Source organism: Pipistrellus kuhlii, unplaced genomic scaffold (assembly GCF_014108245.1).
Source record: "Pipistrellus kuhlii isolate mPipKuh1 unplaced genomic scaffold, mPipKuh1.p scaffold_m20_p_4, whole genome shotgun sequence".
In the NCBI taxonomy this organism is placed as follows: domain Eukaryota; kingdom Metazoa; phylum Chordata; class Mammalia; order Chiroptera; family Vespertilionidae; genus Pipistrellus; species Pipistrellus kuhlii.
The window spans coordinates 48,347,140-48,363,406 of record NW_023425540.1 but is presented as its reverse complement, the minus strand read 5'-3'; the positions used below and the strand labels follow the sequence as shown (position 1 = coordinate 48,363,406).

Genomic DNA, 16,267 nt, shown 5'->3' with positions numbered 1-16,267 from the left:
AAACTTAATAGATATAGGTATTAGTGCAATATAACTATATATTATAAACAATACACAACAGATACAATTCTTATATTAAAAAACGTTTTTCAGTCAGTACTGTTTAAATTTTGCTTCTGACTTGGGTGTTTAAAACCAAGATCCTATTCATCAAAACCAAATGCCACCAGAGGCCACTTTATCACTACACTTCAGGGAAAAAATGCATTTAAAAATGATGGGAGCTATAAAACAATCATTAGAAAACTTTTGTGTAACCCAGGTCAAGCTACTTACGTAAAGTGTCCTCAATGACCACACTGTGTATTTAAAAGGAGTGTATTACATTGATTTTTTAATCTTTAAAAACTACTATTCCTCTAAAAGTTACGTTTCAAATCTAAGAACAAAGAACATAAAGTTTTCTTTCAACACAATAATTGCAGTCTACCTGAAAGATCCTGAAATTCAGGCTTTTGACTGAAGATGAGGTAGTTAGTGGCAATGAAATGAAGTAGCCAGGTTGAAAGGCAATCAGAGTGGTGAAACTGCAAGAGAAATGGAAAGTGAAACAGTATTGTAAATAATGACCTTCAATACGGTGATCAGATAAGAGAGAATGGGTCTGGAGAACCCATGGAAAGCCCCAATCCATGTTTAATGTGTCTGAATATATGATGCAGCCTTCAGCCTATTTTGACAACAGAAAGGAAAAGGGAGCATTAATAATAAATAATAATAAAATTACATCGATGGAGACACCAAATCAAATAAATAGCTAGTTATTGCTGCTGCAGTGGCTGAATATCTTTGAGCAGATGTATGGTTGCATCCGTGATTCACAAAGGCTATCTGAGGCTCTTGAAGATTTTGTTTAAGCTTTCAATCTAAGGCCATGGCCTTCACTAACTGCACTTGTATCTGTGCAAGATTATCACCAGCAAAGGTATACACTTGGTCATATCTAAAGAAATTTATCTGAGGAGCAAACTAAAAATTCTTTAGAGGAGGAAGTGTCATCAACCAAAGGTTATGGTGACACTGTGTAAGTATTTCCAAAAGAAGGTTATGTTTGAATAGTTGCTTTAACTCAGATGCACTGTTACACTGAGCAGGATTCCCAGCAGATTTCTCATTCTATTTCAATAGCTAACAGAGGGGGAACTCTGAGCAACTTGGCCATGATAAGTTGGTGCTAATCCAGTGACACTCACTGATGTATGTAACCACTCGATTCAGAGTGTGGTAACTTGGTGGCAGGAAACTTGGATACATGAGTGTAGTAGTTTTTTTTTAAATTATTACAGTAAATTATACATAAAAATTACCATTTTTAAGTGCAACCATCACCACTATCCTCAGAACTTTTTATTATCCAAAACTGAAACTTTTACCCATTAAATAATAAGTCCCCTTTCCCCTTAGCCCTAGTCCCTGGTAATCACTATTTTATTTAACCTTTATGAATTTGACTATTCCAAGTACCTCATATAAGTTGAATTATACAGTATTTGTTCTTTTCAGTCTGGTTTATTTTATTTAGTGTAATGTCCTCAAGGTTCATCCATGTCGCAGCATATATTAAAATTTCATTCTTTTTAAGGATGAGTAATATTCTATTCTATGTACATTCCACACTTCATTTATTCTTTCATTTGTTGATGGACATTTAGGTTGTTCCCACTTTTAGGCTATATATATTATAGCTCTGTTAAGGACAATCAAAATATGTAAAAAATAAGTAATACTAAATTGAAGAAAGAATTGTAATCTCAAATTTTAAGGAAGAAACTCAAGTATTGCTCTTTTAAAAAGTTATAATGTGGGAATATGTTTTAACATTCCAATTCATAGGTCTTTCTGATTCTTATTATTTGAGTTGTATGAAACTTTATAGTTCATCTAATCCCACATCAGATTTTAACAATCTTTTTTTTTACTTTGTATTTTAGCAGATGAATGTGAATTATCTGTAAGGAATAGAGCAAGAACATGTAGCTATTTTAACAGAAGCCACCAACACTATTAGATGATTAACCAGAGCAAATAACCTACCAACAGAATTCAGAACATTGCTGATGGCTGTGACTTTGAAAGAGAAGGGAGATCAAAGAAATAAATAGCTGCCTACAAAAACATAATTCAAATGCAGAATTTTTTTTTACCGAAATTTACGATATCATAAGTGTGGGCTCTTGGCAAGAGATGGGATACTATAAACTTCTTGTGGACAAAAATGTACGCTGAACTGAGAAAGTAGGCTTAAACTTAAATAAACAAAAGAATAAAAAAGAATAGGCATAAAAAAACACACATCTGTAAACCAAATGCTGTAGCATTTAACAGCTCTGTAATGAATAATAATGGTGCAGAAAGTACCTAGAAACTCACCAGGAAAAGATCAGAAACAAAACTGGTGGCCTGAATCAGCCAAATATTAATGCACAGATTATACAGAAGTTGAGTTTAAAACTTTAATATGAGAGTAAACAGGACTTCACAGGAATCACAAAGTTTGGCTAGAAAGGGTTAAAAGTGAAGTGGAGATAAGGAAATCTCTACCTCAACCTGAAGGAACTGGTGGATTAGGGAAAGAAGCCTGTACGTATTTTAAGTTAAGAGTTCAACTTGATAGAAATATATGGACCTAAAAAGTGGAAACAAGGTAAAAAAAAAAAAATGAGAAAGTTTAGGGACAAGTGGAAGTGGAAATGAGAAAATACCAAAACTGCTCATCTATATTGAAGATATGAATGATGCTTTCCTGACACACAGTACACAGCTAGCAGAGATGATGAAAGGATCAGAAATTTCAATTACTCAGAGAGCTACTAAAAGTCTAAATCTGCTAAAACAATTTCACCTCCTAGAAGTCAGAAACAATGAGAAAAAGGTTAACTAAATTCTGACTACAGAATGAACTGGCTAGTGAAGTAGAACCTCAAAGTAGAACCTCCCTAAGTTTCAAAGAGAACTTAGGGAGAAAATTATCCTGTTATCTGGGACCCATAATTCCAAACTAGGGACCATCAGGAATAGAATACTACAGGAAAGCTGATAAATGTAGGCTCAATCTTAGCAAATAGAAACATTATCAGAAACAGTAAAATTTAAAAAGAATTATTTCAGAATTTTAAAATTCAAGAGAAAAATAAGTATAATCACACAATCAGAAACTACACAGGGGGAAATAGATCAGGAAAAATTTATGACAATTCAGTAATAAATGATGCTGGTGATGTGTTTGTGTATGTGTGTGTGTATTTGGGGGGAGGGTCACTTAAAGGAAACCAATGCAATAATACTGGAAATTCTCTTATGTATAAACTATCTACTTAAAAGGATATTACAAGAGGCCCAGGCCAGGTAGCTCAGGTGGTTAGAGCATCATCCCAATATGCCAAGTTACAGGTTCAATCCCTGGTAAGGGCACATATAAGAATCAATCAATGAATGCATAAATAAGTGGAGCAACAAATTGATGTTCTCTCTCTCTCTGTCTCTCTCTCTCTCTCTCTCTCTCAAATTAATAATAAAAAAGGGTACTACAAGATAAGGAAAGAGAAGCTCATATCCAATTTTTTAAAGTATGACAGACTTGTTAGAATAGTCTGAAAATGATACATAAAAAATGAACTGAGATTGTGAAAATACTAGACAGAATAAAAATGCATTTTAAAATTAAATCTAGAGGGTAGCTATTTATCCCATGCTCACTATAAATATATTACAAAGAAGAGCGATCAGGGTTACTTAATTTTTTTATATTTGTTTTTATCTCTAATATTAACTATATATGATCTTATGACTTGATTATGAAAGAAAAGAACTCCAAAATAGTTAAAAAGAGTAAGGAAGACCTGGATGTTTTGAATGAATTCCATTCTATGCCTAGAAATACATGTTGATTAATGAATTCACCTCAGCATACGTTTAGCTGTCTCAGAGTCTGTCCTTTTTTGAATTATGTGTCTCTATTTCAGCAACTTGGATGAAGATAAATTCATCATATTTTTCTAATTCTGGATGTAAACTTTGATAGGAATAGCCAACATGTTGTATGCCAGATAACATTTTATAAAGTTTTGATAGTCTGTAATGATGGAGCGAATATGTTCCCACGAAGTAGACCTTTAAGTTTCAGTTTACTGCAAGGTCAGTACTCATCACTGTGTGTATGACTGCTTCAGGCCCTGAAACTGTCTCAGGGAGTGGGTGAAATGGTAGAATAGCAAAGGGCTGGACGACCCGTCTGCATAAACTTCTTGCTCCCAGAGATAAAAGAGAGAGTGGGAGCCTGGCCAGCGTGTCAGCGGTTGAGCGTCAACCTGTGCACTAGAAGGTCATATGGTTTGATTCCCGGTCGGGGCACATGCCCAGGTTGTGGGCTTGATCCCCAGTGGGGGCCATGCAGGAGACAGCGGATCAACAATTATCTCTCATCATTGATGTTTCTATCTCTCTCTCCCTTTCCTTTCCTTGCTGACACCAATGAAAGAAAACCAACAACATATTAAAGGAGAGTGGGAATAAGGAGATGGTAAATGTCTGACTGGGACAACAGGTGAGAGTTCCAGAAGCAGAGTTCAAGAAAGCAGACCTAGTTTGGTCCTTTGTAAGGTTCATATTCTAGGGTCAGTCACAGTAAGTTGACTGTGTAAAATCTACCTGTTCCTTAGAATGTACAGCAATACAATTATTAAAAACAAAAGGGCTGCCAAAACTGGTTTGCCTCGGTGGACAGAGTGTCAGCCTGCAGACTCCAGGGTCCCAGGTTCGATTCTTGTCAAGGGCATGTACCCTGGTTGCGGGCAAATCCCCAGTAGGGAGTGGAGGCTACAGGAGGCAGTTGATCGATGTTTCTCTCTCATCATGTTTCTATCTCTCTGTCCCTCTCTCTTCCTTTCTGTAAAAAAAATCAATAAAATATATATATATTTTTAAAAAGGGTCCTGAGCTTAGAAGAGGGAAGAAATTCTGAGGAGACAGTAGGTGTACTATAGTGTTTCTCAACTCAAACATTTTTACTAAATATATCCCAGATACCGTGAGACATATCAACAAAGGAGGTTTGAAAGGATTAAGCAGTATACCTATACTTCCTACAAAAAACTGAAACTTCAAAACAGGTTCAGAAAGTGAATGAATTGATGGACAGATAAATGAGTTCAGCCTAATCGTCCTATCAGTTTGTAGGGCCCAATCCTGTCATTTTCCTTTCAGGAACCCTAAGATTTGATCATTTTGGGTAAATTCTATTTCCTATAATGTCTATATGACACAATAGTGCGCCAAACTCAAATGACTCTAGTAATGGCCACCATTCAGTTGAAAAGTTCCCCATCAGCCAATTCTACCTCCTTAGAAAGGGATTGCCCAGAAACCCTATCTCCAAACAAAACTACCTGCCCACAGAAACGGCTGTGAGGGCACTTGAGCCTCACTTAGCCAAACTTCCAAACTAGGAGAGGTACTAACATCTCTCTTAAGAAGATTTTTAAAAATGCAAGCAAGCAGATCCATAGGGCCAGTTACCTTGGCTTTCTTGAGCAGGTCAACTATATCGAGGTTCATGGATGCCAGCTCCCTGCTGGGCATGCTCTGCAGCTGGGTAATGATGAACAGCTCACAGATGTGCTGCAGTCTGGACACCTGGTACATCTCAGCACAGATCAGGAGACACATGGCCTGAAAAATGCCAGCTGATGCAAGGAGGGAAATAGAAGAAAATGGACAATAAAACCATTTATTTTACGGCCTAAGACAAACAGAAAATGCTGACTCTATCATTCAATGCAGAACAGAGTGCCCAGAGAAAACCTTGAAGAAGTCAGCATTCTAAACTCCATTTAAAAAAAGAACTAGTTTAAGCTTTCATACTCAGAAGAGAATCAATGTGTCGTTTTTAATTATCCAGAGAGGGAGATTCTATAATTGCCCTTAATCAAGTCTAGAACTACGGGATAATTCCTTCTGCTCCCTAATCTATATCCTTGCAATTTTTCTCTTTCTTGCTTTAGTTCCAGGTTTGTTTGTTTTGTTTTAATTGTGGTAAAATAAACATAAAATTTACCATTAAGCATTCTTCCAGTTTTACAGAGAAATAACTGACATACATCACTGCTTAAGAGGTAGAGCACGATGGTCTGAATGACATATACTGTGAAATGAATACCACAGTAGGGTTACATAAATATCCATCATCTCATATAGATACAATAAAAAATAAATAAATAAAAATGTCCTTCTTGTGATGAGAAAACTTGGGATCTATAATCATAATAAGTTGCCTATATATCATGCAGCAGTGTTAGCTACAGTCATGCTGTACATTTTTAGACCTTATTTATTGACCACCTTCCTCCAATGCCCCCACCCTACCATCAGCCATTTTTAAGTGTGCAGTTCATTGGTATTAAATCCATTCAAATTGCTGTGCAACCATAACCACTTCACATCTCCAGAACTCAGACATCATTCCAAACTGGAAATGTGTCCACAAACAGGAACTCCCACAGCCTCCTCCCCAATCCTGGCCATTACCCTGGTTGTTGTTTTAACACTTCCTTGTAAATCTGATTTTTTATGTAATTCTCTTATCCCTCCTTAAATGCCTTACTTGCTTCTATAGTTAGGAACCAAGAATGCTGTGCGTGTTATTTAACATAATAAATAGGTTACCTTTCTTTCTGTGATTGTCCCCACGTAAATATCCCAGTGTCTACCTTAATGTTATTCATTTTGACTCATGCCCCCTACACCTTTTACCAATTTGTAAAGAGCTTTGTCCTATAGTTACCAGTGCTTCTCTGAGCATTCTTTCTAATCAGCAGGATAAAACCTAAAAAATCAAAGCACCAATTACTCTAGTGAAGGGATGATGAAGAAACCAAAGTTTCTTATTATTTCAAATCTTGTCCATTTTTTGTTTAATATACGTTTGCCAGTGTCAATATAACATAAACAATAGCAAACACAGGATATCTTCCAAATCTAAAAATCAAGACATCTCCATGTCTAGGGTGCCCATGATGGCTACCATATGCTGTTGGTGCTGGCAGTGACATCTGGACTTATGTCCGACTCAGAGCCCAGGAGAGGTACCCAATCACTGCTCTTCCACTGGAATGGACTGAAAAGTCATTGTTGTCTCAACACTATCTCCACCTGCTTAGCACTCTCCATGGTGTCACCTCTGATAAGACTTGAGTGAAAACAGGTTTTACAGAAAGCAATTTATTTAAATGGCTGACATTTCTAAAAGAGGGAATTGTCAGATATTACCTAACATTTATACTGCTTACCTGGGCAACAGGAGTCCGTGTATAAGTACTCCAGGAATGACAAGAACGTCTCTTTGGAAACACCGTAGACTGGAATCAGAACACTCTTTGCTTCCATATAATTGCCATTGAACATGGCTGCCATCACCTCACACCGAGCCACTAGGATGGCCCTGTGGGCTGGCACCGTTGTACCTGCACAGAAACAGAATTAAGTAAGATAAGCTTGCAGAGTTATTATTCTAGCAACTTTCCTTGTGATTAGAATGGTATTGCATTCGGTACAGTTAAGCTGATTCGTGGAAACCAAATTTGGGAGTGGTAGCCAGTATTAATTCAGAGACTTAATTTTCATTGAAACATAAAGTGTTTAAAAGTTGCCTTTGAAACCAACAATTTTCAAGTCAGGAATTATTTTTTTCCTAGTTTATACTTCATGAGGATAGAAACACTGAAATATTTTGCTTCATCTTACATAATAAAAGCCTAATATAAGGCTTTTATTTTTTATTGTATCTATATGAGATAATGGATATTACGTAAAGTGTTCAGTTGTCCATTCAACCAATCAAAGTGTAATATGATATGCTAAGGCCACACAACTGCTCGCTATGACGAGAACTGACCACCAGGGGACAGACACTCCCACTGGCAGGTTAGCTTGCTGCTGGGATCTAGCCAGTCGGGCGAGAGGGCCAGATACGGACACGCACTAGAGCCCTCCTAAGGTCCCTCCCCAGCTAGCCAACCTCCTGTGTCTTTCCCGGCCCCAATGGTGCACCAGTGGGGTCCCTCATCATGACCTGCGCCCTCTCGCAATCTGGGCTGAGGGACCTCCTCTCCCCCGCACGAATTTTGTGCACCGGGTCTCTAGTGTGTTTATAATGAAACATCTATTTTTTATCTTTTCCAGTTGGCCTGAAATACCACTGCCATTCTTGTCCATGTGCCTCCCAAGAAAACAATGCCATTCTTTTCTTGGCCAAGTCACAGGACAGTCCTGGCCAGACTTCCCTTATCATAAAAAGAAAATAAACCATCCTTGGCCTAAGCAGTCCATACATCACAAGAATGCCCAGGGAATCTCCATGAAGCCAAGGGGAGCATTTCAGATCTTATGGAAAGTTTGCAAGGGAATGGCCTAGTTCCCTGCTGTCTCCCCAGCATACTGTCTCCCACAGGAACCTCTCTTTCCTAAATGAACAATGCATACTTCTGGGAGAGACAGAGCTTCTGTAACTTTTTAAATGCCCCTCAGCCCACGCCTCTCACTGAAGCTCATTAAACTGCACTGACTCTCTAGTAAAAGCTGCTTCCCCAGATCATGCAAAGCTCCAGAGGACACATAAACCCAGAAGCAGTTCTCACCACTCCCAGCAGAATGGGGAGCCATGGATCCACAGCCAGCCCTCAAGTCAGTCTAGATCAGTTCAACAGGTCATTGCTGAGCACCCCTCACCTGCTAATTGCCGTGCTAAGTCCAAAGATACAAAGGTGAGAAAGACAAAGCTGCCCAGCTTAGAAGAAGCCACGCTTTTAGGTGGAAGATACCACAGCCAGTATGAGTGACAAGGCTGTCACCTTCAGAACATAACTATGAGCCAAACCACCCTGCTATGACCAAGAGTCTTCACTATGTTTCCTTCAGATCTCCTTCTCCTCAGGAGCATAGATTCTTCCCTAAAACATTTGCAACCACTGGATTCTTCGCTCTCTGTAAATCTAAGCACAACATCTTTTGGCTCAGGACAGAGTTCCATCGAAGCCCAGTGGCTTTCTCCAAAGCCAATAATCCCTCAGGATTTGGAAGCAAGTCCCAACATCACCAGTGCTGAGCTCACTGTTCGGCACTGATTTGCCAGGCACGCCTCCCACGGGACAGGAAGAAGGGGCCACAGCAAGCTCTGCTACCAGGTCACACACACCTGCTAGCAGATATCCTACCCTCTCGGCCCTTTTAGAGCCTGCCTCTTTGCCTTTAGGCCACCTGCCCTCAATATTAGCATCCATCTATGAAACGACCAGTCTCCATACTCAGTGCCTGCTAGAGATATGTGTACACAGCAACAACAAAGAATGCAAACAGGTAGTGCAATTTGACTTATAAGGTTTTAAAATCTTGAACAGGTTACTATGTTAAAAGAAAAATTTGAAGCATGGCTTACACAAATTAGATACCCTTTCATTTGGGTTAAGCAGAGGAATTTAAGATTGGCCAATCTGACAGGTGTGAGATGGTACCTCATTGTCGTTTTGATTTGCATCTCTCAGGTGATTAGTGACTTTGAGCATGTTTTCATATGCCTCTTGGCCTTCTGTATGTCCTCTTTTGAAAATTGTCTATTTAGGTCTTTTTCCCATTTTTTTTATTGGATTTTTTATCTTCCTTTTGTTAAGTTGTATGAGTTCCCTATAAATTTTGGAGATTAAACCTTTGTTTGAAATAGCATTGGCAAATATGTTCTCCCATGCAGTGGGCTTTCTTTGCTATGCAGAAGCTTTTTATTTTGATGTAGTCCCATTTGTTTATTTTCTCCTTAGTTTGCATTGCCCTAGGAGCTGTATCAGTAAAAATATTGCTACAACATATGTCTGATATTTTGTTGTCTTATGGAGTCTTCTAAAATTTTTATGGTTTCCCACCTTACAATTAAGTCCTTTAACCATTTTGAGTTTCTTTTTGTGTATGGTTATAAGTTGGTGATCTAGTTTCTTTGCATGCTCGTGCCTCTTTTGTCAAATACTAATTGAGCATAATGGCTTGGGTCTATTTCTGGTTTCTCTATTCTGTTCCATTGGTCTGTATGTCTATTCTTGTGCCAGTACCAGGCAGTTTTGAGAACCGTGACTTGGTAATATAGCTTGATATCTGGTATTGTGATCCCTCCTACTTTGGTCATCTTTCTCAGAATTACTGTGGCTATTCGGGTTCTTATCTTATTCCAGATGAATTTTTGGAGAGTTTGTTCTAGGTCTGTGAAATACAAATGACAAGTGCTGGCGAGGCTATGGAGAAAAAGAAACCCTCATGCACTGCTGGTGGGAATGCAGACTGGTGCAGCCACTGTGGAAAACAGTATGGAATTTCCTCAAAAAAGTTACAGATGGAACTCCCATTTGACCCAGTAATCCCACTTCTAGGACTATATCCCAAGAAACCAGAAACACCAATCAGAAAGGATATATGCACCCCTATGTTCATAGCAGTACAATTTACAATAGCTAAGATTTGGAAACCACTTAAGTGCCCATCAGCAGATGAGAGGATTAAAAAACTGTGGTACATCTACACAATGGAATACTATAATATACTACTATAAAAAAGAAGGAACTTTTACCATTTACAACAGCATGGATGGAACTGGAGAGCATTATGCTAAGTGAAATAAAGCAGTCAGAGAAAGAGAAGTATCACATGATCTCACTCATTTGTGGGATATAATGAACATCATAAACTGATGAACAAAAATGGAACCAGAGACAAGGTGGCACTGAGCCGACCATCCAACCTCTGGGAGAAGGCAGGGAAGAGTTAGAGATCAACCAAAGGACTTGTATGCATGCATTATTAGCATGACCAATGGACACAGACACTTCGGGGGTGGGGCTTGTCCTCAGGGGTGGGAGTGGTGAGGGGTTTATTGGAGGGAAAAAAGGAGACATGTAATACTTTAAACAATAAAAGTTGTTGGATTTTGAAAAAGAAAAAAGGAAAAAAAGATTGGCCAAAAATACCAAGTGGATAGTAGATGGGAAAGGAATTTGAGAATCTTGGAATTTTAACAGAAAATTTCCATTTATAATGTGATTACAAAATCAGCAACAAAAGGCTCAATACCTTTTGTATTGGAATTTGGTTTAGAAAACCATTTTACCTCCAGTTAAGGAAAGATCAACTTCTCTTTCTAACCTTTTCAAACTACTGTTTTGGTGTTATAAATTGTTCTATTGTGAAACTGTAATATTAGTATCTCAGTATAGTCACATTTCTAAACACTGTATATAAATTATATAAATATATAAATACTGCACAAAACTTGCTGAAAAAACATAATGCAGTGTTTATATACTAAACAGCTGTAGATTAGAGCTGAAGTATTACTCAGGGAGGAAAAAAATACATCAATTTTCTGGTTAAAAGATAAATAAGTTCTTTGAAAATGTCACGACCAAAAGTGTTTTTCCTATAGAATCTAATTGCTGTTATAGTTTTAAGAAACTTTTTTTTTAAGGAAAAGAGTTTTAAGAGTGAAACAAAATTTAAAAGACCAAATTTTCTAATAATTTAGCATAGATTATCAAAGGTCTTTGTTTTTATTATATACTAAAATAAAATGCTACATTTGTAATACTTCTTCATATCACTTGCCAAGATTTAAAAATAAAAATGTTAGAAATGTTTTTGTTTTATTCTGAAAATAGTAAATTTGCCTATTCCAAGGGAGATTCAGAATATGTACTACTTAAGTAAACAGGGACAGAATGTAAGAGTATTTTTAACGAGACACAGCTTCCAATGTCAAAGGGAAACGCATATCTTTCCATATCAGGTCTAAATGTTTACCAAGACTAGCCTTGGAACTGCCAGGTGGTTTCTTTAAAAATGACTTCACGGAAGAAGACACAAACCCACACAAACAAATTGGGGGTGGCAGTATTTTTTTTTATTACTATCTATTGCAGAGATGGTAAATAGGTTTTATATCCCACGTCACCTCCAGCCAGTTGCTGATGATGGCTGAGAACATTTTAAAAGAAGGATTTGTTGAGGCTCTGGGTTCAGGAAGAAATAGCACATCAATCCGGCAGAGTTGGCTGCCAGTGCAGAGGGAGAGGAGGGGTCTACCAGGCAGGCCTCTATCTACACCTTTATTTATTTTTTATTTTTCTTCAATCTGAAATAAGTTTTATTTTTTAACTTTACTGCTCTCTGCACCTTTATACACACCGTCTCAATCCCTGTGACCACGCTACCAGGTGGAAATTAGTATCCCCATGTTATAGGCGAGGAGACAAAGGATCAGAAATGTAAAGTAAGACAGCCAAACCTATTATATAGTAAACTAGAGGCCTGATGCATGAAAATTTGTGCAAGAGTAGGCCTTCCTTCCCCCGGCTGCTGGCACCAGATTCCTTCCAGCACCCAGGACCTGGGCTTCTCCCCTCCTGCTGCCTGCAGGCACAGGGGACCTGGGCTGGCTTCCCTCAGGCAGCCTGCAGGCACCTGGGACCCGGGCTGACTTCCCTCCAGCCCTGGCTTCGTCAGGAAGGTTGTCGGTCTAATTAGCATATTACCCTTTTATTATTATAGATATGCATCCAAGCAATATCCAAGCCAGGTCTTCTAGTCCCTGCCACTACCACTTCATCAAGCTCAACACTAAAAAGGACCATTTTAGAATCTATACGGTTTACCTTCTTCCCTCTGCAAAGGCCAGAAGTGTTGAGTGACTTGTCCAAGGACACACACACGGGTTGGAATGCAAGGCCAAGGCTGGAGCTAGGGCTCCAGCACGAGGGCTCGGCCTCCTCTGGGAGACAGTACTCCTGCCCTCCACCCCGGCAAGCTTCCTGCCACACTCTTCAGAAGGGAGGCTTGTCTTTCCTCCAGATGATGTCAGAGAAACTGTCGTGGCACCCTGCGTCAACCATTCCTGCTTCTCTCTGCTCCTCACTCCCCGGGAAGCCTGGGCTTTGGAGCTGGAGAGGCTAGAGCCCCCCGCAGTGCTGCTGGGCACCAGCACAGGCACCCACACAACCAGTCCTCTGGGCCCAGGCTCTGCACAGGTGGGCGGAGCAGGCGCCTGCGGAAGGGCCTAGGGGTGGAATCGTGGAAGAAATGCAAGCAAGTATGAGGAGAAAGGTTCTCCATGTCACTGCTTATTTCTTTTCTTTTAATAGAACATATTTTCACGAGTTTCACATTCCTTTTGAAAATCTTTTTAATAGGTCACACTGACATAGGTTTCAATGCCTCCTGTGCTACTATTAAACAGGTATGTTAATGGCTCTTGTGTAAAGAGGCAAATCTGGTCTCCTATTCACTTTCTTTTTCCCCAAAAATCATTTTTTTGTGCATTTCAAGGTGACTCTTATTGTCCCATTTTCAGTGCCCCACGCTCACACTGCAGACAGTGCCAGCGGTAGCTTCTCAGAAGGCACTTGGGAACATTTCCAGTTCGCTGTTAGCCTTGGTAGGTGGCCAAATGGAAAAGTAAAACAGATCTTTCTGGGGAACGTTTTTAAAAAGTAAATGACTGTTGGCTGTCATACATTTCTACCGTAAGACAAAAACTATATCTTCCTCTTAGTGATAGCCCACCTGAAGTTCTACTTATTCCGCTTAAAAACAACTCTTTCTAGCCTTGCATAATTGAAGGTATATGACAATTCATTTTTAAGATGATGCTCTTAATCTACTCAAGTGACAGAATTATCCAAGTGAATAATCAATAATGGGCTTTAAAGCAGCTCCTCGTAATTAAAATTAAGTAGCATTACTTTCCTACAGAGATAAAAAGCAGCTCTCAGTTCTGGTGATGATTCTCAGAGTGCTGGGAGGAGTAAATGTAGCCCTTTTCTGTAGACGCCTAATCTAAGCCAGGCATGACCCTCAGCCATGGCTGTTCCTGTTGCTCAAATAACAACTAAGAGAGCTGAATAAGAAGCAATATAATTTTAAGGGGACTGGTTTCAGATAATTAAAACAAGGCTCTTTAAAAGAAATACACAAACAAAAAAATTTTATTTCATATTAAAGTTCACCTTGCTGGTCCCTAAAAGTTAATGAAACATATGGTAAAAGGAAAAAAATCTAAGAAAAATATAAATTTATTTTCTTATTTTAATAAACCCCTTCATTATCCTAGAATATTTTGTTGAACTTTAGGCAGAGTTAATCTATGTCCTGCAATAGAGAAAAATCATTCCTACACCCTAAATATTCAAAGCTGAAACAGAAAGGTAAGAAAACAGGGAGTAAAAATAATCAGCTTTGTAAAAACGGAAGCATACCTTGTATTTCGAAGACAACATCAGCAAGCATCGGTTTATTAAGGAAAAACTTAAGGGAAGTGCTATAAAACCACAGAGGTTTTCTGGCTTGATAGGTTTTACAATTCCTCAGGCAATTAATCTGTAAGGAAAAACAGAAATACAAGAGTGAATGTTATCCAAAAAGCTTTGATAGCATATATGGGCTAATTAGAGAATTTGGAAAATGGTGCTAAATGTTTAAATGAGTACCTATGGCCTCTTTCATCACAGTTTTAACCATGCCTTCTACCTGCCAAAGAGCAGCACTGCACTGTGCAGCATTCATAGCAGTGAAATGAACTGGCTACGTGAAAACTCAACTCTATGGCTGGGAGCTGTGGGGTCCTGAGTCCCGGGAGGCTGTTACCTGGGAAACAGACAACAGCAATCCCACCTCACATGATTGCCCAGAAAAACATGTTTACATATACAACTTGCTCATCTGTTCACTAATTAAGAAAGTATCTACACAAAATCCAAAATGTGATTAAAAAAAAAACCAAAAAACCTATTTCCCCCTGATCACTCCATGTTCTATTTTAGATCTCTATGAAAATACCCAAGAGTGAAGAATTGGTTCATCGACAATTTTATAATTCTAAGTACCAGGCCCTCCCAGAGCAGGGACTGCTGAAACCTGCCACAGGTGTCCGGGATCTCCAATCTAGGGCCCCGGGACTTCTCCCAGGACTACGACATCTGTCCTCCCGCACCCTCGCTCCAGGCCCCCCGCCCCCCTCGAGGAACAGTGCCCGTCTGACCTAGGGGTCCCCAGCCTTTCTCGGCTGGCAACTCGGGGATTTGGGTGCTTTGTTTATCCGTTCTTGCCATCTTCCCTCACCCTCCACCCATTCCTCTGATGAATCTCATAACCTCACTCTGACCTCTGCTTGCCTAGCTGGGGAATACAGAAAGACTTAGCACTAAAAAAAAAATAATTGGGCATACAATTTTAGTATTAAGGATACATGTCATCGGCTTCCCACTCTGGATTAATCTACTACAGTGAGACTTTAAAATATCTGACGAGGGGAAAAAAATATTAACCTTCTTCACAAGGACAAAGAAAACACTCCAGAATGTTATCTGTGAGCAAGACAGGAGAGCAAAACAGGACCATACCAATGCTGGTCCTACAGAGAGCGTGCTGATCCTATACACAATGCACCTCCACACACACACTGAAGGGGCCGATGGAGAGCCTTCAAGTGAGTGTCACACATGAAAGAGAGCAACCGTGAAAGCATCACAAAATCGGGGAGCTAGCAGGACCCTCAGAAGCCACCCGCTTACCGCTCCTTTTATAGACAGCCCCGAGAAGACGTGCACAAAGCCACAGAGATAATTCGTGGCAGCACAGTTTAAATGTACCTTTCCTGCTTCCCAGTCCCTGCGCCACTCTGAAAGAATGAGAGACCCTTACCCCTGGAAAGCACAGGAAGAGGACCTCTTCTTTCCTGCCAGGCCCACCAGGGGATTTAGTTCAAAATCACGGATTCAAATAGCCTCAGCCTCCCTTTCCCCAACAAGAGTCCGTTTTATTCTTCGTACTCAAAGGAATGACTGTGTTCAGACACAAACCCAGCGAAGGCTTGGCTTAGAACAAACGACAACACTTGTGTCCTAACCACTCACACGTACAGGGTATGAGTTTGTATATCATGAAGATTCCTTTGCCACCTATGCCTTGCGATGAGAGGGCAGAAGTTTGGATGTACATTTTCAATGGTCCATAACCCAGATAACCTAGAAAACTTTCGAAAAAAAATGAATGCAGGCTTATGGGCAGATTTCTACAAAAGCATTCAAAACATATCCTTGGATAAGGATTAAAAAAAAATGTGAACAGCTTAGATTGTAGAACTGACAAAGTCATCTGTATAAAAAAATTAAAGGAATAATGGTTCTTACATTTAATGTAAAACTATATTCTGCTAGGCATTGCACATAACTTACCTTTCTATCTACTG

The 16,267-nt window shown here is 39.3% G+C and overlaps 1 protein-coding gene across 5 annotated transcripts in view; it reads right to left on the bottom strand.

The window, feature by feature from the left end:
• Positions 1-16,267, bottom strand: part of RHOBTB3 (Rho related BTB domain containing 3) — a 55,660-nt gene that overhangs the window by 9,993 nt on the left and 29,400 nt on the right. For 3 of the 5 annotated variants that reach the window (XM_045571763.1, XM_045571762.1, XM_036409399.2), the window contains exons 8-11: positions 14,277-14,397; positions 7,284-7,457; positions 5,515-5,681; positions 431-527 (exon numbers count right to left, since the gene is read on the bottom strand). In XM_045571763.1, the coding sequence (XP_045427719.1) occupies positions 431-527; positions 5,515-5,681; positions 7,284-7,457; positions 14,277-14,397 (559 nt within the window). Of the gene's footprint in view, positions 1-430; positions 528-1,633; positions 1,688-5,514; positions 5,682-7,283; positions 7,458-14,276; positions 14,398-16,267 lie in introns of those variants that run through there. The other 2 variants (XM_045571766.1, XM_045571764.1) reach the window with 2 other exon arrangements.